Source organism: Pseudorasbora parva, chromosome 25 (assembly GCF_024679245.1).
Source record: "Pseudorasbora parva isolate DD20220531a chromosome 25, ASM2467924v1, whole genome shotgun sequence".
NCBI classification, from domain to species: Eukaryota; Metazoa; Chordata; class Actinopteri; order Cypriniformes; family Gobionidae; genus Pseudorasbora; species Pseudorasbora parva.
Window position 1 is genome coordinate 6,847,808 of NC_090196.1, and position 26,028 is coordinate 6,873,835.

The following is a 26,028-nucleotide window of genomic DNA, read 5'->3' on the forward strand; positions in this document are numbered from 1 at the left end:
TTGGGTAACTGTGTTTATTATTTATTACATTTTTATGTGGTTCAGATACAATAATATTTTGAGTTTCTATTTATTAAACCAATTTCCTTCATTGTATCAACTCAAATTTTTAATTCAATAAACTAAACATTTTAAGGCAACCAGGTTACTTCACTAAATAATGATATATTAATAAAAGGAGCGGCTCACTGAACTTTATCAAGCTAAGCTGTATAAAAGAGAAACTTACTTTGTCACAGAAGCAAAAACGTCTGTAAGATCGAAGAGAGACACAACAAATCAATGCCCAGGATGATTTTAATGACAATATCATGCAAAAATAATCATCATACTCTATAAAGAACATCAACTCTTATCTTTTCAAAACCAGAAAATTGCCTCTAAATTTTGGTCCACCAGTCACAAAAATCAAAAGAAAGACATAAGAATGTCTTCATTTGAATAATTGTATATAAAAATCACACTTAGTGAGCAGTTCATACAGTTTAACACTTTTTGACATCAACAAATCGCTCCGTTTGACACAACAATATAATATAACAATCACTTGTGCACTTCAGTCTCAGGCAAGAGGCCATGAAAAGAGCTTTAGGTTTGTGATTTAGTCATCACAAAATACACAGATCTAGAAAACATTTAGCTGAGTTTAGGAACAACGTAAAGCATGGCTCAGATTCCAACCTCTGAAAATGTCCACGTGTCTAATCAGAACAAACGTAATCTGACTGATGTTTGGAGAAGACTTCCGCAACCGTTCCAGTGACTCTGTAAACTAGACACAGTTCAGATCTGTTGAGTGGTTCAGATGGTGAACATAACACGATTGCTGATGTTATTTAGGAGATTATTGCAGTACATGTTCTTAATTGGTGTTTTTTTTTATTCATTATTATTGTTATTATTTTTGATCAAGGAACAGTTTCAGACTTTGACACATTACTGCTGGTTAACGAAACACAACACACTGGTCTGTGTCATGAATGGAGCATCAGAGTGAATCTCACAACACGTGTGCCATTCTTCAGAGAAAACCTCGCCTTACGACTATAAGAGTTTTATTCTTTATTGACACCGCCCAGGTTACTTATTTCTGTTACAAATAATATCAATAATAAGACTATGATTAGTATAGTATAATGCTTTATTAATTAATTCATTAATTTAATGAGAATTTGGAAGAAATGTGCTTAATTCATGAAGACCCATCATCTGGTCTTCAGCTGTCCTTCCTCCGCGATGTCATCGGGACACTGCCGCTGGGAGAAATCTGAAACATGGAGTGGACCACAGTGTGCTGCGGAGCTAACAGAGACTTCCACCATCAGCTGTTTTCTGTTCACCATCAGCTCTGTTTCTGTTCACCATCAGCTCTGTTTTCTGTTCTGTTCTGTTTTTTTTTTTTTTTTTTTTTTTTTGTGTTGGTTGATTGTTTGTAGTATTCTATATTTTTACTTGTTATTCATTTTTTGTTGTTATCCCCCCCCCCCCTTTGTTGCACTTTGAGATTCTTCGGAATGAAAAGTGCATTATAAATAAAATCTATTATTATTATTATTATTATTAATTATTGTAAATGTCAAAAATAAATCAATAAAAACAGGTCCTAAAAACATGCTTGATTTTCTTAATGCAAAATAAAATATTTTATTAAAGGGTTATTAGTTCACCCAGAAAATAACAATCTGTCCTTAAATACTCAGCGTCATGTCGTTCCACAAATGAAGATGTTTTTGATGAAATCTGAGCCAGTTCTGTCCCTCCATTAACAGCTACACAACTGACACTTAGACACTTCAATAAGTTCATGAAGAGATCATAAAATGAATCCATATGAATTGAGCAGTTTAGTAAAACATTTCTGAAGAGACTTGATCACTTTGTGTGATGATCAGATTTAATTTAGGCTTTTATTCACATATAAACAAACTCACACATCAGTTAAGGTAAACGGAAGCTCAAACATGCTTGCTTGATGCGTGAGGACCAATGGGGTCTATTATTGTGTGTTTGAGCTTCTGCGAGAACCAATGGGGTTCATTATTGTGTGTTTGAGCTTCTGCGAGAACCAATGGGGTCCATTATTGTGTGTTTGAGCTTCTGTGAGAACCAATGGGGTCCATTATTGTGTGTTTGAGCTTCTGTGAGAACCAATGGGGTCCATTATTGTGTGTTTGAGCTTCTGTGAGAACCAATGGGGTTCATTATTGTGTGTTTGGGCTTCTGCGAGAACCAATGGGGTTCATTATTGTGTGTTTGGGCTTCTGCGAGAACCAATGGGGTTCATTATTGTGTGTTTGGGTTTCTGCGAGAACCAATGGGGTTCATTATTGTGTGTTTGGGTTTCTGTGAGGACCAATGGGGTTCATTATTGTGTGTTTGAGCTTCTGCGAGAACCAATGGGATTCATTATTGTGTGTTTGAGCTTCTGCGAGAACCAATGGGGTTCATTATTGTGTGTTTGAGCTTCTGCGAGAACCAATGGGGTCCATTATTGTGTGTTTGAGCTTCTGTGAGAACCAATGGGGTCCATTATTGTGTGTTTGAGCTTCTGTGAGAACCAATGGGGTCCATTATTGTGTGTTTGAGCTTCTGTGAGAACCAATGGGGTTCATTATTGTGTGTTTGGGCTTCTGCGAGAACCAATGGGGTTCATTATTGTGTGTTTGGGCTTCTGCGAGAACCAATGGGGTTCATTATTGTGTGTTTGGGTTTCTGCGAGAACCAATGGGGTTCATTATTGTGTGTTTGGGTTTCTGTGAGGACCAATGGGGTTCATTATTGTGTGTTTGAGCTTCTGCGAGAACCAATGGGGTTCATTATTGTGTGTTTGAGCTTCTGCGAGAACCAATGGGGTTCATTATTGTGTGTTTGAGCTTCTGTGAGAACCAATGGGGTCCATTATTGTGTGTTTGAGCTTCTGCGAGAACCAATGGGGTTCATTATTGTGTGTTTGGGCTTCTGCGAGAACCAATGGGGTTCATTATTGTGTGTTTGGGCTTCTGCGAGAACCAATGGGGTTCATTATTGTGTGTTTGGGTTTCTGTGAGGACCAATGGGGTTCATTATTGTGTGTTTGAGCTTCTGCGAGAACCAATGGGGTTCATTATTGTGTGTTTGGGTTTCTGTGAGGACCAATGGGGTTCATTATTGTGTGTTTGAGCTTCTGCGAGAACCAATGGGGTTCATTATTGTGTGTTTGAGCTTCTGTGAGAACCAATGGGGTTCATTATTGTGTGTTTGGGCTTCTGCGAGGACCAATGGGGTTCATTATTGTGTGTTTGAGCTTCTGCGAGAACCAATGGGGTTCATTATTGTGTGTTTGAGCTTCTGCGAGAACCAATGGGGTTCATTATTGTGTGTTTGAGCTTCTGCGAGAACCAATGGGGTTCCTTTCACACTTCAAGTGGTTACAGTTGATCTTTAGTTTATATTCACTGATCAATGTTAAAATGTGAATAAAAGCCTAAATTAAACCTGTTCATCATATAAAGCGAACAAATCTATTCAGAAAAGTTGTACTAAACTGCTCAATTCAGTTAGTTTTATGATCTCTTTATTAACTTTTTGAAGCATCAAAGTAGTAATTGCGTAGTTGTCTATGGAGGGACAGAAATCTCTCAGATTTTATTTAAGATATCTTCATAAGTGTTTCAAAGATGAACAAAAGTCTTATTTGGAATGACATGATTGATAACCATTTATTGTTTTTTGGGTGAACTAACTGAAATATGTGAAATAGGACCTAAACATGTTCCTGGCAGGTTTTGTGAGATTCACTCAAGAACACATTACATCAGCTTTGCATGGCGACATTTAAATACACTAGATGATCACCAGACCCTTATTCAGGATTCAATCATACAAGGCTCTCAGTGGCATCACAATATACATCCCAAACGAACAGCCTCACTCGTATGACAGTTTCTATGATAAATATGGCCCAATAAACAGTAAGCACAGATATCACTGACTCAGCTTCACAACAGTCTCACAGAAACAGTAAATCCATGTCAAAACACATACTTAAGATAGAAATCACTTAATTTTTTTTTCTTTTCAAATAACATGTCAGTGCATTCAAAGTATCTTAGAAAATGTCTGGTTTGTCATTATATGGTGGTTATAATGGAACATCTTAAATGAAGACCAGCTTAATACCACTTAAAATACAGGACCGTATTGCCAAGCACACACTTGAATGGATTGTTGATGTGAGTAGCTGAACAAAATTTATACAAGATTGCACTTTAAAAAGTTCTCAAGTGTACTTTAAGACGTTTCAAACATTTAAAGGTTTTTCAGTATATTTCACACTTATTTTAATACACATCTGTATTCAGATATAGCAGTTATATTTAGCAAATTTGTGCTATTTTAGATTCTTTCTGCAGCGGTTTTATAATGTCTATTTTGCTCTACCTTCTAGGTTTATGTCCCGATTAAAGGGACTAGTTTATAGTGTGTAATACAGTACATGTACATAATGATAAACAGCATTCTTTGTAGGTTTAAATTATATAATATAGTTAAATAACCCAAATTTTTGCATATTTTCTGTAAGGTCAATGGCAAGAGCTCTGTAAACCAGAGTGAAACACTAGTTTCTTTTGAACTAAACTACGTGTTAATCTAAACTGCTCTACTCAAAATTGGTCCTGACCAATTAAACTCAACTACTCATCTACTAAAGTTACAGTAGAAGACAAAAACTAAAGCAAAACTAGTCTAAACCTGTAAAAACAGCCAAGACCTGTGCTTTGATTACAGTCTGTGCTATTAAATATTGTCAGTTGATTAAATGTTGTAAACCACAGTAATAGTTCAACATATCTGTACTTTTAAAAGAAACATTTACATAGTCTTTAAACTGATTTAGCCATATATATTCTTTATATAATCCTAAATATGACTTTTTATATATATATAATTATTTGTATATTCTTATTAATATCTCTCATATTTGTTATATATTCATTTGAGACTCTTTTTAAAAGACACCTCTGACTCCTACAGATATGCTTTGTTGAGTACAGTGTCTATAATCTTAATTTCTTTTTTACTATGTTTTGTTTTGACTCATAGGGAATGAAATGTCTACGAGTACCCGTCTCCTCTATACGTCTGCTCAGCGTCCTCCTGGATGTATTCCTCTGTTTTCTCCCAGCCTTTCGCCCATCCCCCGTTCAGCTGTGTTGTGGCCCCGTATGTTTTGGCGGGGCCCCCGAGACCGGCCTGGCCTCCGAAAGGAGCGCTGCTCAGTGTGATGTCACCGGTCTCCTCCGCCAACTCGTCTTCATCGATGAAGCCACACTTCTCCTCGCTGGTCTCCTCGGGATCTGCCCACGGCTGCTTCTCGCCGGACGCAAAAATCCCATAGAACACCACGCCACCGTAATGCACCAGTGAGGCGATCAGGAACACGTTCTGCCATTCTTCACGAGTCTGGTGGACAAACAAGAGAACATTTAGGGCCAGATTTACTAACAGTTTTCTCCAGCGCAAACCCTCTTTTGGTGTTAAAAAACTACTGTAAGGATTTATTAAAGGGGTGATGAATTGAGAAATCAACTTTCCCTTGAGCTTTTGATATATAAAAGGTCATAGTAATATAAGAATATCCTGTAAGTTTCAGAGCTTAAAACTTCCTTGTCAGTCAAAGAAAAGCTTTTATAGACACCAGGCCCAGCAAACAATCATGTGCTTCATCTTTACATCATCGCGCGACGAAACCGATCTCATCTAATCCAGTAGCCCCGCCCCACCGATTTATCTAATCCAGTAGCCCCGCCAACCGACTCATCTAATCCAGTAGCCCCGCCCACCGACTCATCTAATCCATTAGCCCTGCCCACCGACTCATCTAATCCAGTAGCCCCGCCCACCGACTCATCTAATCCAGTAGCCCCGCCCACCGACTCATCTAATCCATTAGCCCCGCCCACCGACTCATCTAATCCAGTAGCCCCGTCCACCGACTCATCTAATCCAGTAGCCCCGCCAACCGACTCATCTAATCCAGTAGCCCCGCCCACCGACTCATCTAATCCATTAGCCCTGCCCACCGACTCATCTAATCCAGTAGCCCCACCCACCGACTCATCTAATCCAGTAGCCCCGCCCACCGACTCATCTAATCCATTAGCCCCGCCTACCGACTCATCTAATCAAGTAGCCCCGTCCACCGACTCATCTAATCCAGTAGCCCCTCCCACCGACTCATCTAATCCATTAGCCCTGCCCACCGACTCATCTAATCCAGTAGCCCCGCCCACCGACTCATCTAATCCAGTAGCCCCGCCCACCGACTCATCTAATCCATTAGCCCTGCCCACCGACTCATCTAATCCAGTAGCCCCGCCCACCGACTCATCTAATCCAGTAGCCCCGTCCACCGACTCATCTAATCCAGTAGCCCCGCCCACCGACTCATCTAATCCATTAGCCCTGCCCACCGACTCATCTAATCCAGTAGCCCCGCCCACCGACTCATCTAATCCATTAGCCCTGCCCACCCACTCATCTAATCCATTAGCCCCGTCCACCGACTCATCTAATCCAGTAGCCCCGCCCACCGACTCATCTAATCCAGTAGCCCCGTCCACCAACTCATCTAATACAGTAGCCCCGCCCACCGACTCATCTAATCCAGTAGCCCCGCCCACCGACTCATCTAATCCAGTAGCCCCACCCACCGACTCATCTAATCCAGTAGCCCCGTCCACCAACTCATCTAATCCAGTAGCCCCGCCCACCGACTCATCTAATCCAGTAGCCCCACCCACCGACTCATCTAATCCAGTAGCCCCTAGCCCGCCCACCAACTCATCTAATCCAGTAGCCCCGCCCACCGACTCATCTAATCCAGTAGCCCCGCCCACCGACTCATCTAATTCAGTAGCCCCGCCCACCGACTAATCTAATCCAGTAGCCCCGCCCACCGACTCATCTAATTCAGTAGCTTTGCCCACCCACTCATCTTATTCAGTAGCCCCGCCCACCGACTCATCTAATTCGGTAGCCCCGCCCACCGACTCATGGAGCTGATTGGCTAGCCAGCAACAATAAACATGTGGAGCAAGATAGCGAGATATTGTGGAAGAACACATTCGCTGCATAAGCTTCCTTCAGATCATAATATTAGGAATGTGTGACACGTGAAAACCGTTTGTGTGTTCACTTCATTTCACTGCTGAATCGTTCGTCTCAAGAGTCTCAAGAGCTGGATTTGCAGACACAATGCTGTGCTTCTATATTGGATCAGACAGGAATGGTGCAACAAACTTATGTGAGTAAAATATCTTTTTTATATGTAGGCCTATTAGTAGTCCCGGGGCTATATGTTAAATATGCACTAAAACGTACGCCCGTCGGCAGAAATTCTTTCTTGATCTGGGCGCGCACGTGTGTGTGTGTGTGTTTGCTCTTATATCGACTGATCTTGTGGGCCATCTAATACACAAATAATATTCCAATAAATTGAAGGTGGATGAGAAATAAATCATTGTGTTTGCTTGATAATAGGGGTTGAACGACTTCCATTTTTTTAACGACAACATTTATGTGATGAAAGTCGAGTCGGCGTCGACTAGTCGCTGATGACGTCATTAATGAACAAAAAAGCCTGAGCCTTGAGCTGAGACGCGAACACAGGACAGCTATGGCATATGACACAGCACTGCCCAAGGTTATTGGTCCTACATAACAGCTTTTGTATCAGTTCTTTTGTCTTATGGTCGTTATATTTCTCACAGATTTCTGCTCGTTCTGAATAAGAAACAGATAAGTAGCAATATACATTACACATTAAACATTACATGTATATGAATGCATTAGTGAGCGATTGTGTGTGAATTAATTCTACCTGTCAGCGTCTCTCTAATGATAGTGAAGCTGTGAGTTTTAGTTATCAAGAAATATATGCTAGAACTTTTCAGTTTCTAAGCTATTTTATTGATAAATCACAGAACAGGGTTGATACATTTCTGCGCTACTGAATGGTTTTGTGTGATCGGCTATGTGTGTGTGCGTTGCAATGCAGCAAGCATTAGTTTAGCGCGACGTTCATAAAGCTTGCATTCTCCTGATCAATTTTGAGCATCCAGATGGTATAATCAAACATGTCTTGTGGAGAGCCTTTGGAGTATGCATTTATTTGTCATTTGTCACTGTTTAAAACAGAGCCTGCGTGTCAGGAAACTGTTTATCCTGTTGCGCCCTCTATAGGCCAGCGACTAGTCGACGTCAAGCTTAAAGTCGTCATGACAGAGCTTTAAGGTTGACTAGTCGGTGCAACCCCTACTTGATAAAGACTTTTACGAGCCCTGTGGTCGAGAGAATCATTGCAGTTGCCACTTTAATAATCTCTCCCTCATGTGAACTGAACTGACAGCGGAGCTGAAGCTCATTAAATATGCAAATCTTCTCCAATCCTAGCCGTGGGCGTTTACGTCCAAGCCTCCAGTGCGTCACACCCATCAAAACCCAGCGTTCAGGAGAGAGACTCAAAACCAGTGTAGAAAATAGCCTATTACTTATTAGTTATGATGTAATGATGATGATGATGATGTAAAAAACACACAATCGTCATTAGTTGACCTCAGACAACAGTATAAAAAAAGAAAAGAAAGCCAGTTCATGACACCTTTAAAGTCACACAGTGAAACATTAGGGCTGGAAAGGCGTGGACTGGGTTATTTTTGCAGCTGACAATATTGCATATGCCTTTGTAGGAGTTTTATTTTTAGACAAAATTATTTAGGGGATTATTGTGTTTAATTATTGTCATCTGTCTCTTTAAATGCAAATGAGCTGCTTTCAGAAGTGGGTTGAGCCTGTTCAGCGCATGCTTACTATAGCAACAACAGAACTGGAGAACCTCGCACAGCCAGTAGAATTCTCAAAGACGGATCAATACCAACTATTTATCCAACTTCATATTCAAAACATGTTACTGCGCATTGGGCCCTTTCATACACCTGGTGCAATGTGAGACCAGACAAAAAGGGTTTTCTGCTGGTTTCAGCCCGGCACTTTAATAATTTCACGTCTAGCACCATGTTGTTTAAATAGCAAATCTGTTTGCCAATGGGCGTCTGGTCTGAAAAACAGGTGTGTTAGGCGCATTGTTGGTGTGTTGCTATTTTGAGGAACTGAAAACGACTGGCCATTGACCAACACAAACCTGCTCTAAAGTCAATAGCGCAGTATTTTTTGTGTTATTTAAAGGCTGTGTTAGTAATGTGAGCCTATAGGTGGATGCACAACCCACAAAAATAAAAGGATTCCTCTCTGGAATAGCTCGCAAAATCCCACCATGTAAAGAGTGAATCTAGCTTTTAAAAGGAAAGGGAGATGAGACTTTTGGTTCATGCACCTGTCATGCCAATGGATTTTTCCATCGTTAAACTAGAAAAAGTGTATTCGGACGTGCCCTAAGTGCACCTGAGCCATGAGCTTCAGACCATGAGCTCAGATCATTAAAATAGGTACATTATAATTTGTGAATGTATGCAAAATGCCGTTGTGAATGTGCTTGTTATCATGCTGGTGGCTAATGTGGCTAAAGTTACCATTGTCTCTGATGAGCTCCCAACTTTTGTGCAAATCCTGCATTTACTAACCCTTGTTTGCAAAATCAAAGCAGTCTATTGTACACTGATCCACACAAACATTCACCAGTTTAGCTCATTTCTTGGGCACAGTTATAATGTTTAAATAGATGACACATTTAATGACTAGCCGCTCTAGCTAGGGTATAAAAATATGCTAATAGGGCAAACACAACAACAAACAGAATAAATAAATGAAGAAAATGAGGATAATTTCAATATGTCTCACCTTATTTTTGGTCATAGCTCCTACAATGAGAGGGCACACCATTCCAGAAAGTGTACCCACTCCATTAGAAATACCCATCAGTATGCTGGCATACCTTGGTGCAATGTCCAAGTGGTTGACATTAAAACCTGAAAGACATTCAAAAAATATTGGGACATTTATTTTATATATTTTCTAAATGATCAAAATGGGATTTCAAAACTTGCACTGAAGTCTATAATGTGTGCCAACAGAATTGTGAAGCTTCTCACCTGATATAGCAAATCCGCTAAAACCGACGGCTAGCACCAGAAATGAGATGGCCACACCTTTACTGTGAGAGAAACCGACCACTAACAGCAGCGTGGCCTCCATGCCAAACCCTACAGTCAAATGGATGGATCAAAGGTCTTACCAACGAATATTTTCAATTAATTTCCTTAAAAGATACAAATGATGTAATCAATACGGTCACTCTTACCTCCGCAATTCATGATCTTCCTGACGGTGGTGGTGGTTAAGATGTTTCTGCTGCGCAGGAAGTCAGCCAGTTGACCACCAATTGGCACTATGATGGTCATAACCAGGTGGGGTAGAGCAGAGAGCATCCCGACCTGACAACAGAAACCATCAGTGCTCGGGACGTCACCTCACAAGGACAGTTCATCAAAATTAGGAAAACTAATTCTACTTTGTGAGAATTTTCAATGGTGATTTTTATGGACCCCTCCGCTAAACCTTTAAAACTCATTTGCACCTCCCTTGTGAAAAAGAGGTGCATTTAATTGTATTAAATATGCACTTATAGTATACTTCAAATTAATATTCTTAATTTAAAGAATTACACTTATTTTGATGTGTCTGATAACATATTAAAGCTAATTTAAATACTTGATTCTCGTTTTAACTGCAGTATACTATTTGATTTAGATTGAATTAGATTAAGTTAATATAGTGCATCCAGAAGGTATTTACATCACAGCACTTCATTTTTTACACAATTTTTATTTTACACCACTATTCCAAAATGGATTAAATTCATTTTTTTCTTAATACTACAAACAATTCCCCATAATGACAACATGAAAGAAGGTTGTTTACAAATCTTTGCAAATTAAGTCAGGGAGGTGACCAAGAACCCGATAGTCGCTCTGACAGAGCTCAAGCAGAGAGAGAGAGAGAGAGAGGAGAACCTTCCAGAAGAACAACCATCTCTGCAGATCTCCACTTATCAGGCCTGTATGGGAGAGTGGCCAGACAGAAGCCACTCCTCAGTAAAGGAACATGACAGCCCGTCTGGAGTTTGCCAAAAGGCACCTGAAGGACTCTCAGACCAAGAGAGACAAAATTATCTGGTCTTATGAAACAACTTGTCTTATTGAACTCTTTGGCCTGAATGGCAAGCGTCATGTCTGGAGGAAACCAGACACCGCTCATCACCTGGCCAATACCATCTCTACAGTGAAGCATGGGGGTGGCAGCATCATGATGTGGGGATGTTTTTCAGCAGCAGGAACTGTGAGAGTAGTCAGGATCGACAACTCTGTGAATGTCCTTGAGTGGCCCAGTCAGAGCCCAGACTTAAACCCGACTGAACACCTCTGGCTGAGCTTTGACGCTCCCTATTTAACCAGATGGAGCTTGAGAGGTCCTTAAAAGACAAATGGGAGAAACTGCCCAAAAATAGGTGTGATAAGCATCATACTGTAATTGGTGCCAAAGGTGCTTAAACAAAGTATTGAGCAAAGGCTGTAAATGCTTATGTACATGTGATTTTTTGCAATTTTTAATACATTTGCAAAGATTTCAAACCAAATTCTTTTACATTGTCATTATGGGGAATTGTTTGAAGAATTGAGGAAAACAATAATGAATAAGGCTGTAACATAACAAAATGTGGAAGCAGTGAAGCGCTGTGAATACTTTCTGGATGCACTGTAGTACAGCTCAGATATTATGCTTATTTTCTCCTAGTTTTCCACAAAAGGAACACAAGTCATATGGGTTTAGATTTGGGGCATTTGGGGGAAGGGTGTACTACATCAGTGGGAGTGAACAATGTCTGGCTGAAATAACCAAATGTGTGGCTCAAATTTATAACTAAAATTAAAATCCTCAGCAAGCCATGACTGATAAAACCCCAAAACAATGTGCCAATCTCCCATGCTGCAGATATGAGGCCGTTTGAGCAGCAGAATCAAAGCAGAACTTCAATTACACATGTCAGTCTTGCAGGATTTATATCACTCTCTCAGCTCAGGAGCTGAAGATCAATAACAATGTCAGGTTTCATTTATGTATGCCACTATGAACACACATTTCTGAATGCCCAACATCTCAAATACAATCCAATGCGGCGACTCCATGAATGAGGGGTCAAACACAACAGACAGTAATGATTCAAACTGAGGCCTGACCAGAAAGATTGCATCTAAGACCAATTCATACAGCAAATACACAAGCTCATGTGTGTAAGCCTTACAAGCTGTCAAATACAGAGACTTGATTAATGCAAGAACATTTTCTTCCTGAATTCTCTCACCTTACTGATTTCAAAGCCAAACACTTCCTCAAAGTACGCTGGCTGACTGATGAGCAGCAGGTAGAAGGTCCAGCTCCGGCAGAAGTTGGCCACAATGATTGCATAGACCGGCATGGAGGTGAAGAACTTCCTCCAGGGCGTCTTGAATTTCTGTAGGAAAAAGAAACATGTTAATAAATCTGAAGAAGACCTGTAGCAATCAAAGAAGTCTGACAAGTATGATTATGAAACTCCACCTTTCTGTCTCTCTACTGATGGAGATTCAGGAGTTGCATTAATTCTGATGACGTAAACTAAACGAGAAGAAATGTGGGAAGAGCTTGAGTTTGTTGTTTGGATCATGAGAGGCATCGACTCTCACCTGAGCTTACGCTACTCCCAAGCCCCATTTCCACCTAAATGACCTGGAACAATTTGTCCCAGGAACTTTTTTTTCTTTAGAAAATTGTGTCTCACAAACGTTGTGTAACGCCCGGCCCAACGTTTCTGATTGGTGCTGCGATTTTGATGGATTAGAAATGGGCTTGAATGGGTTCTTTGCCAAACTACTTGCAGAGCAAATCTAAATTTGCCGGAAGTTGTCTGGGTTTTCCCAGACTAACCCTAAAGTCCCTAGTTCCTGGGAAAAGTTCCCACGGTGGAAACGTGGCTATACATCTTACGTCATATGTAAAGGTGGCTATACATCTTACGTCATATATAACCAGCAGCCATATCACCCTGTAGCCCAAGACTGGTTTCCCACTGAAGCTAAGCAGGACTGAGCCTGGTCAGTACCTGGATGGGAGACCAACTGGGAAAACTAGGTAGCTGCTGGTAGAGGTGTTAGTGAGGCCAGCAGAGGGCGCTCACCCTGTGGTCTGTGTGGGTCCTAACACCCCAGTGTAGTGATGGGGACACTATACTGACAAAGAGCACCGTCCTTCGGATAAAACGTTAAACCGAGGTCCTGACTCTCTGTGGTCGTTAAAAATCCCAGGATGTCTTTCGATAAAGAGTAGGGTGTAACCCCGGCATCCTGGCCAAAATTTGCCCATTGGCCTCTGTCCATCATGGTCTCCTAATAATCCCCATATCCTGATTGGCTTCATCACTCGGTCTCCTCTCCACCAATCAGCTGGTGTGTGGTGAGCGTTCTGGCGCAATATGGCTGCCGTCGCATCATCCAGGTGGGTGCTGCACATTGGTTGTGGTTGAGGAGTTTCCCCCCTTCAATGTAAAGCACTTTGAGTGCCTAGAAAAGCGCTATATAAATCGAACGCATTATTATTATTAATATTATTATTAGTATATGTCGGATAAGAGGTCATTCTTCCGCCGGAACTAGACTCACATACGGCTGTAACTAGAAGCCATGATTGTAGTTTATAAAGTTATAAATATTAATTATATATATATATATATATATATTTTTTTTTTAATGCATGGCTTCAATTCAGAGTGCCCTTATTAAAACTTTAGTATTTAAGATTGACAAATATCTTACTAAATATTTTTTGCTAAATTTGCTAAATATCTGCACACATATTATGGTATGTTTATGCTTTAGTACAGTCAGAAAATTACATACAGCACATTAAACCCCCTGGAGCTGTATGTATTACATTTATGATGGATGGGTGTGCTCTTTTGGGCTTCAAAATCGATATTAAAAGCTGAACAGTGAATTTGTTTGAGGAATACGCGCAAATAAGCTTTAAAATATCTTAAACGTGCTACAACTGACCATGAGACACTTTAAATACGTGCAACCATCTTAGCTTAGTTTTTAAAAGGGTATCATGGAAATAATATAGGCCTACTTATGTGTGAACTGAATTTAGTATAGTCAGAAAATGATATACAGCACATTTAACCCCCTGGAGCGGTGTGTATTACATTTATGATGGATGGGTGTGCTTTTTGGGCTTCACAATCTAAAGTACCATTCACTGCCTTTATAAAGCTTGGAAGAGCATGGATACACTCTGAAAAACTGAAAAACTTTTAAAAACGGGTTTCAAAGTGTCAGCTTTTAAAAACGATAGTCATCTTCCCTGTGTAAACCACAAAATGTGAATTTGTGAAATAGGTGAGGTCATGCACATGCGTGTTACATGTCTATAGGCGCATAGTGTTTCTTTACAAAATGACATCGCCATCTACTGGCCTGGCAGCAGAATACAGCTCAGCCGATTTCACTGAACCGTATGAATGGAGATCAATTTGTCGTCTGTACGCAAAAAACCAAAGGCTTTTTCATTTTTTGTGCATAGTTGTCGAGTTTGTCTTCATTATTTCCTTTGTTTATTTTCTGCCATAGTCATGGTTTCCAGCATGTTTACCATTGGTTGTCATGGTTACTTATTGTTCCATTGATTTCACACACCTGTTCCTCTTTTTAATTCTTGGTTAGTTGTGTATATACTATATGTCCTCAGATTCTCTCACTTATCGTCTGGTGTTGTGTGTGCTTATGCACACTGTTTTATTAAGTCTTCATGTAGAATTATACTTGATATTATACTTATATTAACCCTCAGAGCCCGACGGCATCGTCCGCGACGTCACACGGGACCTCCGATAAATATTTATATTATTTAATGAAAGTTTTATCGATTTTCTTACCGTTTTTCCCAGCAGAAAGCTAACGAGCTAGCCATCACGGGGGTGTCTTTGGTGTCTTTGTAGCCTTTACAGAAGGTTTTCTATCCAGCCTGGAACATGTGCATCTTTTCGGAGTTGTTCAGCAATAAATCAAAACGCTTACATCCAAGATTTATCCGCTTGATGTCCATAATTTATAAATGTTCCGTCATTTTTGCCGCTAGCTCGATGCTAGCTGCCATTTTGGATATCTCATGACGCTTTGCGTGAGGCTTTGACCAATGACAGGCTGATCCGTCAGCCACGTTGGTGTGCGTCATTACGCATGAACCCCAGCTCTGTTATTGTGGTATCCTATGGTAGAAGGCAATGTGTGAATTGCAAACAGACAAGGCAGGTCAAACAGGCCACCCCCTGGAAATGCAAAGCCTGTGATGTGGCCCTCTGTTTGATTCCTGATAGGAACTGTTTTGAGGCTTGGCACCTGTAAATATCCAAAATAGGCCAAAAACGCCTGGACTTTTTTTGGAAAAATGTAAATAGTTTTTGTTCTGTATAAGTTCTTATGTTTATTCCTGAGTTCCAGGACTCCAAAGACTTGAACAAACTGTTTTCCAGAGGAAATATGCTTAGCTTTTATTTATTTGTGTGTGTTTTCAATAAATATTTGAGTGATTCAATTTCCGTTTTATGTTTTCATTTGTCTTTATGGTCCCATAACTTTTTTTACATTCAGGTGACATCAATGCAACACAAATATACTGACAGTGCAACTTGTCTTGAAAAAAAAGAGGTGTGTCAATTGTCTGTGCACAACAGGGTTGATGTTTTACAAGCTTTTTAGTAAATTAAACCAGGCGAAAAATTAATTGTAAAAATACCCTTAGGTCTTAAAGGGTTAAAACTTAATTATACTATTAGATCCCCTACACCTTGCCAACAGCACTGTAATATTAAAGCCAAAAGACACAGACTAATACCCAACTTTGATTTCATGGGATCTTCATTTACATTTACATTTATGCATTTGGCAGACGCTTTTATCCAAAGCGACTTACACTGCATTCAAGGTACACATTTTTACATTATTATTATTTTATTATTATTATTATCTTCAGATTTCTCTGGTGAAACCACACAAGCAAACATACCTCACTCGCCCCAAGTAGATTGGCACTTTCTCCAATACTCTCCTCTATGTAAGTCCTCTCTTCATCTGTGATGGTGGGATGATCTGCTGGGCTCTCGTATGAAACCAGAATCCAAAACATGTACCAGACAATCCCAAAGCACCCTGTAGCCCAGTGGAGAGACAATAATGGAGAACAGGAATACACACAAAAATAAACCTTATATTAGATTATGAACCTACCATAAATATAGAAGACAGAAGACCAGCCTGAGTACTGCACTAATATTCCAGCCAATGGCATGGCGATCACTGCCCCTGCGTATGAACCTGAAACACAGCGTTTGTAAAAGTTTTATTTTTGGTATTCTGTGTTGTGTGGGATTTTAAAAAGGCAAATTGTATTTACCACAAAAAGAGGTGGTTGCTAGGCGACTTCTCTCAAGGGGTGGAGCCCACTTGCTCCAAATTCCATGGCATGCTGGGTAGGTCACGCCCTGGACACACAGAATATTATATAGAGTTATATATGTGAACATAAAAAGATACCTATAGATGAAATAAATACATATGTAATTGAAAGATTATATTTTCATTACTTTGCTTAACAAATCTGCAGTGATACGATGATGACAATACGGTCCAAAATCTTGGAACAATGTTACCAGCACACTGTTGAATTCGTGCCATGAAGAATGAAGGTACTACTTACCAGTCAAAGAACTCCTTACCAGTCAAAGATCGTATACGGCCTTAGATTACTGATGTCAACATTCGCTTACACTTTATTTCGATAGTCCACTTTAAACATTCTACTAACTGTAAGTCATTTTGCAACTACATGTCCACTAACTCTCATTAGAGTATTACTAGACTGTCAGTAGACTGGTAGATTATGGTTAGGTGTTAGGGTTTGGGTTAGCAGAATAAGTTGAATTGCAGTTGCCAAGTTACTTATAGTCAGTAGAATATCTGTTTGGGGACCAACAAAACAAAGTTTTAGTAAATATTAATCAGACAGTCTAAAAAATACTCTAATGACAGTAAGTTGACATGTAGTTGCAAAGTTACTTATAGTTAGTAGAATGTCTAAAGTGGACTATCAAAATAAAGTGTTACCCAACATTCAATGCACGTTACATACATAACATTCAAACTTCATCTGGACAAACTCAGTATCATCAGACAGATTAAAATCTCCAGCTTCGATATTTGAACACGGTTTATGATAAAACTGGGTTGCAGTGTCATTCATTTCTTAATTTATGCAAGGATTGCATTATAATCGATCCGTTATGAACAATATTTTGAATGGAATACCACACACATGTTCATTCTCTCTCGTCTGCACTGGCTCAGTTGTGTTCACACAGATCGCAAAGAGCAGCTTTCAGTTTAGTTCTTAGTTCAAAAGTGCTCATATTTGGAGAAATATTGACATATCACATGTTTGCAAAATATTTTGTCATACAGAATTCTATTTATTTCTCACAGAATTATTCCATCTAAAAGAGCTAAAACATGCACAGAGCTCTCTCTGGGTCTCCTCTTAATGATATGCATCAGATAGCAGTCATCAGGTTCATTTGCTCACTGAGCTGCCAATAATATGACATGCTGAACACCGCCCTCCACGTGACGCGATTCTCCTGTGTGGACACTTCCTCATTCTGGCTCTGTGAAGAACGAGTCTGCTCTACATTTCTACGCATGAACTAAGAAGCTAATAAACACACGATAACTATGGAATAAGGTTTTTGTGTGATTGTTCATGTGATTTCGGTTATTTTATATCAATGATGTATGTTTACATTATGACTGCTAACAGGTGTAGCGATTAGCTCCATATAAAATGATAAATATAACATGTTTAACATCACCATATGAATGAAATCCCCATTATATCGTGACAGGAAACTATACAAACACTTGAGGGTGGTCTAAAGAGAGATAAAGAATGAAGGTGTAATTTTAATGTTTTAAATTGGGTTATGTAGCTTGATGCTAACTGAATTTGATGCACCTGTTGGACCAGGAGCGTTGTCTATTTTGTTACAATAATTCACATAATGTGCTTTTAGTTTATTTATTTATTTATTTTAAAAAGGACTTTAGATAATTGTGGAGTACTAAATGAAATACTGCGCTGTTAATGGGTAATTTAGACAGGCATACATGTTTTAATAGATTTGAATAATGGCTGTTAAAAAACAAAAAGATTCCTAACAAAAGAATAATAAGGATTACGTCTCAGACATTCAAAAGTGTGAAACGATCGTCGGGTGAGCACGTTGTAGCGTTAATTGAGCTGTTCTCCTTGCCAGACATTAGACAAAAGACTGCAAACGTGTCTTCAGGCCAACAAACTTATTTGATAAAGGAATCTAAAGAAAATCCATTATAAAATGTTAGTTATAATTAGAAAATGTATAGTTTTAGACATAACAGCCTCAGATTTTAAGTAAAGAATGACCACACTTTTGCCTTCAATTTAGTTACGATTTAGTCGTTACGGCCGTTTCACACCGCAAACGTGAGCGGCGCGTGAGCAGTGCGTATTTTTTTCGGCGCCCATGTTAATCAATGAGTGCATTCACACCGGGAGCAGGAGCAGCGCGTGAGCGTCAAGCAGGAGCGGCGCGTGAGCAGCAGTGAAGCGGGGGTTTCGGCGGCGAGCCTATTTTTGCTGCGCTGCTGACGCTCCTGACGCTCAATTAAAGTGAAACACACTTTTAAATGACAAAATAAATGTGATTTCACACAAAAGTGCCTAAAATGCACACAGGAAGCACGTGTAGTGTATTTGAACAATAACTGGAGTATGTCAGAAAAGAAAACGAAGAATAAAAATATCTGTGGAAGATTTTAGCAATTTAAACTTGTTTTAATTATTCAGTTTGGGTGAAAGTATGGTTATGATTATAAAAAATAAAGTCAACTAGCCAGAAAATATAACAAACTTTCGTTTAGTTTAGTATTTAATACTCAGACAGGTAAAGGCTCTCGGTCTGCAGTCACGGTGTAAAGCGAAAGCACACTTTTGATGGACAAAATAAATATAATATCACAAACAAAGCGATCAAAATGCACACAAGAAGCACATGTGGTGTGTTTTAACAATAACTGGAGTATGTAATTAAAGACAACGAAAAATAAAAATCATTTGTAGAAGATTTACCCATTTAAACTTGTTTTAATTATTTAGTTTGGGTGAAAGTATTATAAAAAGTAAAGTAAACTGGCCAGAAAATATAATAATATATTTTAGTTTAGTATTTAATACTCTACAGGTATAGGCTCTAGCATTGTGGGAGCCGCTGCTGTGACGCTGTACAAACGCTTCCAGTGTGAATACTCTCGCGCGTCTGCAGCTGCAGTCACGCTGTAGTTACGCTGAAGTGCTGCTCACGCGCTGCTCACGCTTGCGGTGTGAAACAGGCGTTATACTACATTCACATAATATTTTTATACATGAAGAAAAATATTTAAAATATTGACATTTTTTATTATTATGTTTTAGCCTATATATCTCTATATTAATAACTGTCTGAGTAATTCTGAGTATTCAGCTGTAAACTCTCAAGTGTTGGCTTTCTAAATATATATGTGTTTTGTGTATATTCAGAATACCGTACGAGCAGCTGTCTGAATATAATACTATACTATGAGCATGTCTAAAGGCTCCATTTGCCAAATCGGGGGATGACAGGCAACAGGTTAAAAAAGTAAGTGTTTGTGCTGATTTAAAATTTTAAGTTTAGGCAACTCAAATATCCAAGTTGTACAATTTCTAATTACAAGTTGACAAAACATAACATTTTAAGGCAGCACAAACACACACTCTTTAAACTTTAACATTTTTTTTTTTTTACGGTGAAGCAAGGTGTACCTAATAAAGTAATTTCCATTATGTAACAAAATATATTTCAAATCTTACTCTAGAAGAAAAGTTCTTTAAAAAGTACCTTACAAGGGGTCATAAAAACAGACAGATCTAACCCTTAACAAATAAACAGTAATGCATACAATCGCAGTTCAAATAAGGATTAATGATCCATGCACTCGCGCAAACGCAAGCAGATCCGATCTGCTTCAGCACAAACACACTAATGCCGCCCATTAAATCTTCATTAGAGCTAATTGTCACAGAATCAGTCGCTGATGGACACAAATTGCTGCAGCCAGCGAAAGAGAGCACATCCACAGAACTAATGTCAATACACACAACACAAGCTAGTGTGGTTACAATAACCTCAAATGGGCTTTATTCCATGTACAGTCAACACTCAGCACATACTGAACAATAGCAGATGACCGGCACACACACAAAGCCAGAGGCCAGCTGCTAATACTCTTTCAGTTCTGTTTGAGTAACAGATGATGTCATAAGTCAGTATACTCTCCTTTTCAAGCGTTTCGTTTTTCATAATCTGTTTATTCTCTTCAAATCTGCTTTCAGTGTGTGAAAGTCAATGGCTGCCGTCAACTGGTCGGTTACCGACATACTTCAAAATATCTTCTTTTGTGTTCAACAGAAGAAAGAAACTGATGATGGAAGAAATGAATGATAAATGAGGCTTGATCTTTTTGAGCCGGACCTTTACATAGATAGTTGGAATTGATTTTTTTCATAATCATTGAAACTTAGCTCAAAAATCTTCAAATTGAAAGTTTAAAAGAAAAAAAATAATTATTATTCAGCTTAAATGGCTTTATTTCGCATACAAAAGAGATTTTCTGAAGATCTATTTTTGTCCATTAAAGTCAATGCACTGTAAAAAATTATTAGGAATACAATTTTGAGTTCATTGAAATTAAAATTTTGAGTTAATACAATGAACATTTTTTGAGATTCGACAACCTTTATTAAAATATTATTAAAAGATTTTGTAAGCATATTGGGTAATAATGTGTGTTTTATTTCTGATGACGCAGTGAAACATGCCAAATTGTGCTATTTTCATGATTTATCACATTTTTTATGTGGTTCAGATACAAAAATATTTTGAGTTTATTTAAATTTTGAGTATTTATTAAACTAATTTCCTTCATTGTATCAACTCAAATTTTTAATTTCAATAAACTCAATATTTTAAGGCAACCAGGTTACTTACTTTTTTAAGTTAAACAAACAAAAACCACCACAATTTGTTTTACAGTGTGGGGTCTAAAATAATTCTTAAAATATCATCTTTTGTGTTTCAACCTTTATGTCTAAGGAAATGTTCATTCAAAATACATTCATGTTTGTAATGTATTGATACAGTCAAACCAAAATGCATTCAGACTCCTTCAACGTTTTCTCACTGTTTACAGTTTAGAACATGGCTAAAAAATATGACAGGAGCTACTAATAGAGTTAAACACGTTTTTTGTTGAACTGAGAGATGAGTCGAAATGATTGTCTTTGCTATTTGACCCCATGATAGCCCAACATCTGGTTGCTCTATTGGGGCTGAACCTGTGATGTTTAGTGTAAATGCTCGGGATGAAACGTGTTAAATGATTAATCAGTGACTTAAGCATTGTATGGATTAATAGAGAAAGAGGCTTACTTCCACGAGGCCCTGCAGTATCCGCACAAACATGACACAGCCGTAGTGCACACGTGCAGCGGAGGGGATGAACATATTGAGTGTTGACGTCAGCAGGATAGCAGCACCAAACACCCTGGAGATCAACATATGCAGAAGAAAAAAACACTTGATGTATACTTTCTAATGGTTTGAAATCATCATGCAAACTTCCACCAACTGAACGTAAATGCAGGAACTGAGCAGGAGATAAATATGGCATTAGTTCAGATCAGTGACCGTACAGACAGCCGGACCCTAAGGCATCCGTGTCTAGAACAGAAATCAGTCTCAGATGCTCAACGCAGGAAAACACATGATTTATTAATCGCGTGTGGAATCTCATTTACATCGAGAGCAGCCGTTTAATGTGTGGAATCAAATCCATGCTAGTCAGATGGAAATCTCACACTTCTCAAAGCCGAGATGTAAGGACAATTCAATCAAAAAACAGCATTTAATAATAATAATAATAATGCGTTCGATTTATATAGCGCTTTTAACAGATGCTCATTTAACAGATGCTCAGGCAGACTTCTTCCTTTATACAGGTTACATCTCAAATGGCAATTTTGTGCACTTACATCATTTTCAGCATTTAAAAAAATGCAATTGTTATCATTTGTTTTTATGGAATATTCTTTAACCAAAGATTCATTTATATTATCCATAAATGTAAAGTGCAAAGCCCATGCATACACACACACAAATATACGTATATACACACACACATAACCCATAAATGCACACACACACAAACACGTAATTGGCGACAAGCCGTTGAATTAGTAGAAGAATAACACACACCGCCAGCCGCATCACCACCTCGGGTGTGTATTATTTCTCCTGCTCAGCCTAATAAACCAGTCGCTGTGATGTCTGTCATTAATGTTAATCAAAGAACAAAGGGAACAGAGAAAATCATTCATCTATATTTCATTTATTAATTATGCAGTGCGGACCGTACATTTCTGTATACTGATTATATATGAAATTGACGGGTAAATATGACATTTATTATAATAGGTTTATGTGAAGATTGTTGAATGTAAGTTCACTTGAATTAAAAGTTGGTATTTTGAAGGCCTAATTATGGGTTGAAGTATGGAAGCTTATGTGTAGCAATATTCAATTTGCAATGCAAATTGCAAATTATATGGCTCTAAAAACGACTGGTCTAACAGAACAGTCACTGACAGACGCACATGATCATTTCTGTGTTCTTGCTCCTCTTCATCTGGCACTAAACGCCTCACTCTAATAGCTCTGATTTCCAACTCCTAGCCCCGCCTTGATGTAGTGATTGACAGGGCGGGGCGGAGACTTGATGCAGTGATTGACAGGGCGGGGCGGAGACTTGATGCGGTGATTGACAGGGTGGGGCGGAGACTTAATGCGGTGATTGACAGGGCGGGGCGGAGACTTGATGCGGTGATTGACAGGGCGGGGCGGAGACTTGATGCTGTGATTGACAGGGTGGGGCGGAGACTTGATGCGGTGATTGACAGGGCGGGGCGGAGACTTGATGCAGTGATTGACAGGGCAGGGCGGAGACTTGATGCGGTGATTGACAGGGGAGGGCGAAGACTTGATGAGGTGATTGACAGGGCGGAGATTTGATGCGGTGATTGACAGGACGGGACGGAGACTTGATGCGGTGAATGACAGGGCGGGGCGGAGACTTGATGCGGTGATTGACAGGACGGGGCGGAGACTTGATGCGGTGATTGACAGGGTGGGGCGAAGACTTGATGCGGTGATTGACAGGACGGGGCGGAGACTTGATGTGGTGATTGACAGGGCGGGGCGGAGACTTGATGCGGTGATTGACAGGACGGGGCGGAGACTTGATGCGGTGATTGACAGGGCGGGGCGGAGACTTGATGCGGTGATTGACAGGGTGGGGCGAAGACTTGATGCGGTGATTGACAGGACGGGGCGGAGACATGATGCGGTGATTGACAGGGGGGGGCGGAGACTTAATGCGGTGATTGACAGGGCGGGGGCGGAGACTTGATGTGGTGATTGACAGGGCGGGGCGGAGACTTAATGCGGTGATTGACAGGGTGGGGCGGAGACTTAATGCGGTGATTGACAGGACGGGGCGGAGACTTGATGCGGTGATTGACAGGACGGGGCGGAGACTTAATGCGGTGATTGACAGGACGGGGTGGAGACTTGATGTGGTGATTGACAGGACGGGGCGGAGACTTGATGCGGTGATTGACAGGACGGGGCGGAGACTTAATGCGGTGATTGACAGGGCGGGGCGGAGACTTAATGCGGTGATTGACAGGGCGGGAGCGGAGACTTGATGTGGTGATTGACAGGGCGGGGCGGAGACTTAATGCGGTGATTGACAGGACGGGGCGGAGACTTAATGCGGTGATTGACAGGACGGGGTGGAGACTTGATGCGGTGATTGACAGGACGGGGCGGAGACTTGATGCGGTGATTGACAGGACGGGGTGGAGACTTGATGCGGTGATTGACAGGACGGGGCAGAGACTTGATGCAGTGATTGACAGGACGGGGCGGAGACTTAATGCAGTGATTGACAGGACGGGGCGGAGACTTAATGCGGTGATTGACAGGGCGGGGCGGAGACTTAATGCGGTGATTGACAGGACAGGGTGGAGACTTGATGCGGTGATTGACAGGACGGGGCGGAGACTTGATGCGGTGATTGACAGGACGGGGTGGAGACTTAATGCGGTGATTGACAGGACGGGGTGGAGACTTGATGCGGTGATTGACAGGACGGGGTGGAGTCTTGATGTGGTGATTGACAGGACGGGGCGGAGACTTGATGTGGTGATTGACAGGACGGGGCGGAGACTTAATGCAGTGATTGACAGGACGGGGCGGAGAGTTAATGCGGTGATTGACAGGGCGGGGCGGAGACTTAATGCGGTGATTGACAGGACGGGGTGGAGACTTGATGCGGTGATTGACAGGACGGGGCGGAGACTTGATGCGGTGATTGACAGGGCGGGGCGGAGACTTGATGCGGTGATTGACAGGACGGGGCGGAGACTTAATGCGGTGATTGACAGGACGGGCGGAGACTTGATGCGGTGATTGACAGGGCGGGGCGGAGACTTGATGCGGTGATTGACAGGGTGGGGCGGAGACTTGATGCGGTGATTGACAGGGTGGGGCGGAGACTTGATGCGGTGATTGACAGGGTGGGGCGGAGACCCAGACTGTCAATCAGAAAATGCAATCTGAACGGCTCGGATTGCATTTTCAATTCCACATTGAATTCTGCTACATTCATTGCGGGACATATAATGAAAATGCAATCGCAAGTATTTTAACTGAGAGTGTAAATGCAATTAAGATAAATAACGTTTAAATGATAATTTGGCTACAATTTTTGCTTGAACATCTAATAATTTATGTAATACATTTTACTTTTAATTTTGCAACTTATAAAGCATTCAAATATGTTTGAATTATATGTTAAAACCAGTGTAGGAAATAGCAAATGTAAAGTATATTATTCAATTTTAATTATCATTTTGCTGCAAATGTTGCACACATTTTTGAATTGCGTTTTTTTTTTCAGTTTTGCATTTTATTTCCATATGGAAAATGTAAATGTTGAAATACATTGTCACTTTGTATATTGCACTGCAAATTGAATATTGCTACACATAAGCTTCCATATTGGAGAGCACTGAAACTCTATTGTAATCGTTACATTTTCCAAGGATTGGCATTCACCTCTAAAACACCGACTACAAACGTCAGCCCCGATCCGCCTGATGGGGGTGCTACAGCAGTCAAAAGTATTAAATGACTCATCGGAAAAAAAAACTAAATGGATTTGCTCATCATTCTGGAGAAATGTTCGGGTATTTTGGATTTTTTGAAAACCCTACTTTTGTGAAGTAGTCCTAGGCTTCTGGCCTGACCGGAACCAAACCAGTGCAGCAAGATTATATGGAGTCTTATAGCCAATAGCTATCAAACAAATTGAAATTTCAGTTCACGGTCCCTAAGGGCCCACAAAACATCGGAAGTAGGATGAGCCACTTTTACTAAATTGGCTATAACTCGCGAAAGGAATGAAATTTCTTCACCATACTCAGCACGTCTATGTAAAAAAATTATTCTGTGGTTGCATGAAAAAGGATATAACTATAACCCAAAGAAAAAACAACAACCGTTAGTCCAATTGACTTGAACATTGACATGCAGTGTCTTTGTCCAAGGTGTCATGTCTGTTTTTAAGGACATTGGCGTATCTTAGAAAACATGGCTGCCATTGGCCAATTAATTTTGAGCATCTATTAGACAAGGGCTGAGTCCGAAATCGCCCCCTAAACCCTCAATCATGATTTAGTCCACTATACAGTTCACTTGAAGGAGTGAAT

The 26,028-nt window shown here is 40.2% G+C and overlaps 1 protein-coding gene across 1 annotated transcript in view; it reads right to left on the minus strand.

Annotated features, from left to right (window-relative positions):
• Positions 1-1,482: 1,482 nt before the first annotated feature.
• slc17a6a (solute carrier family 17 member 6a) overlaps positions 1,483-26,028 on the minus strand; it is a 30,388-nt gene continuing 5,842 nt past the window's right edge. Inside the window, exons 4-12 of the mRNA XM_067436131.1 lie at positions 21,629-21,743; positions 16,483-16,570; positions 16,317-16,403; positions 16,096-16,238; positions 12,359-12,508; positions 10,298-10,430; positions 10,089-10,199; positions 9,838-9,965; positions 1,483-5,442 (exon numbers count right to left, since the gene is read on the minus strand). Coding sequence (XP_067292232.1) covers positions 5,095-5,442; positions 9,838-9,965; positions 10,089-10,199; positions 10,298-10,430; positions 12,359-12,508; positions 16,096-16,238; positions 16,317-16,403; positions 16,483-16,570; positions 21,629-21,743 — 1,303 coding nt within the window. The 3' untranslated portion in view covers positions 1,483-5,094. The remainder of the gene's footprint in view (positions 5,443-9,837; positions 9,966-10,088; positions 10,200-10,297; positions 10,431-12,358; positions 12,509-16,095; positions 16,239-16,316; positions 16,404-16,482; positions 16,571-21,628; positions 21,744-26,028) is intronic.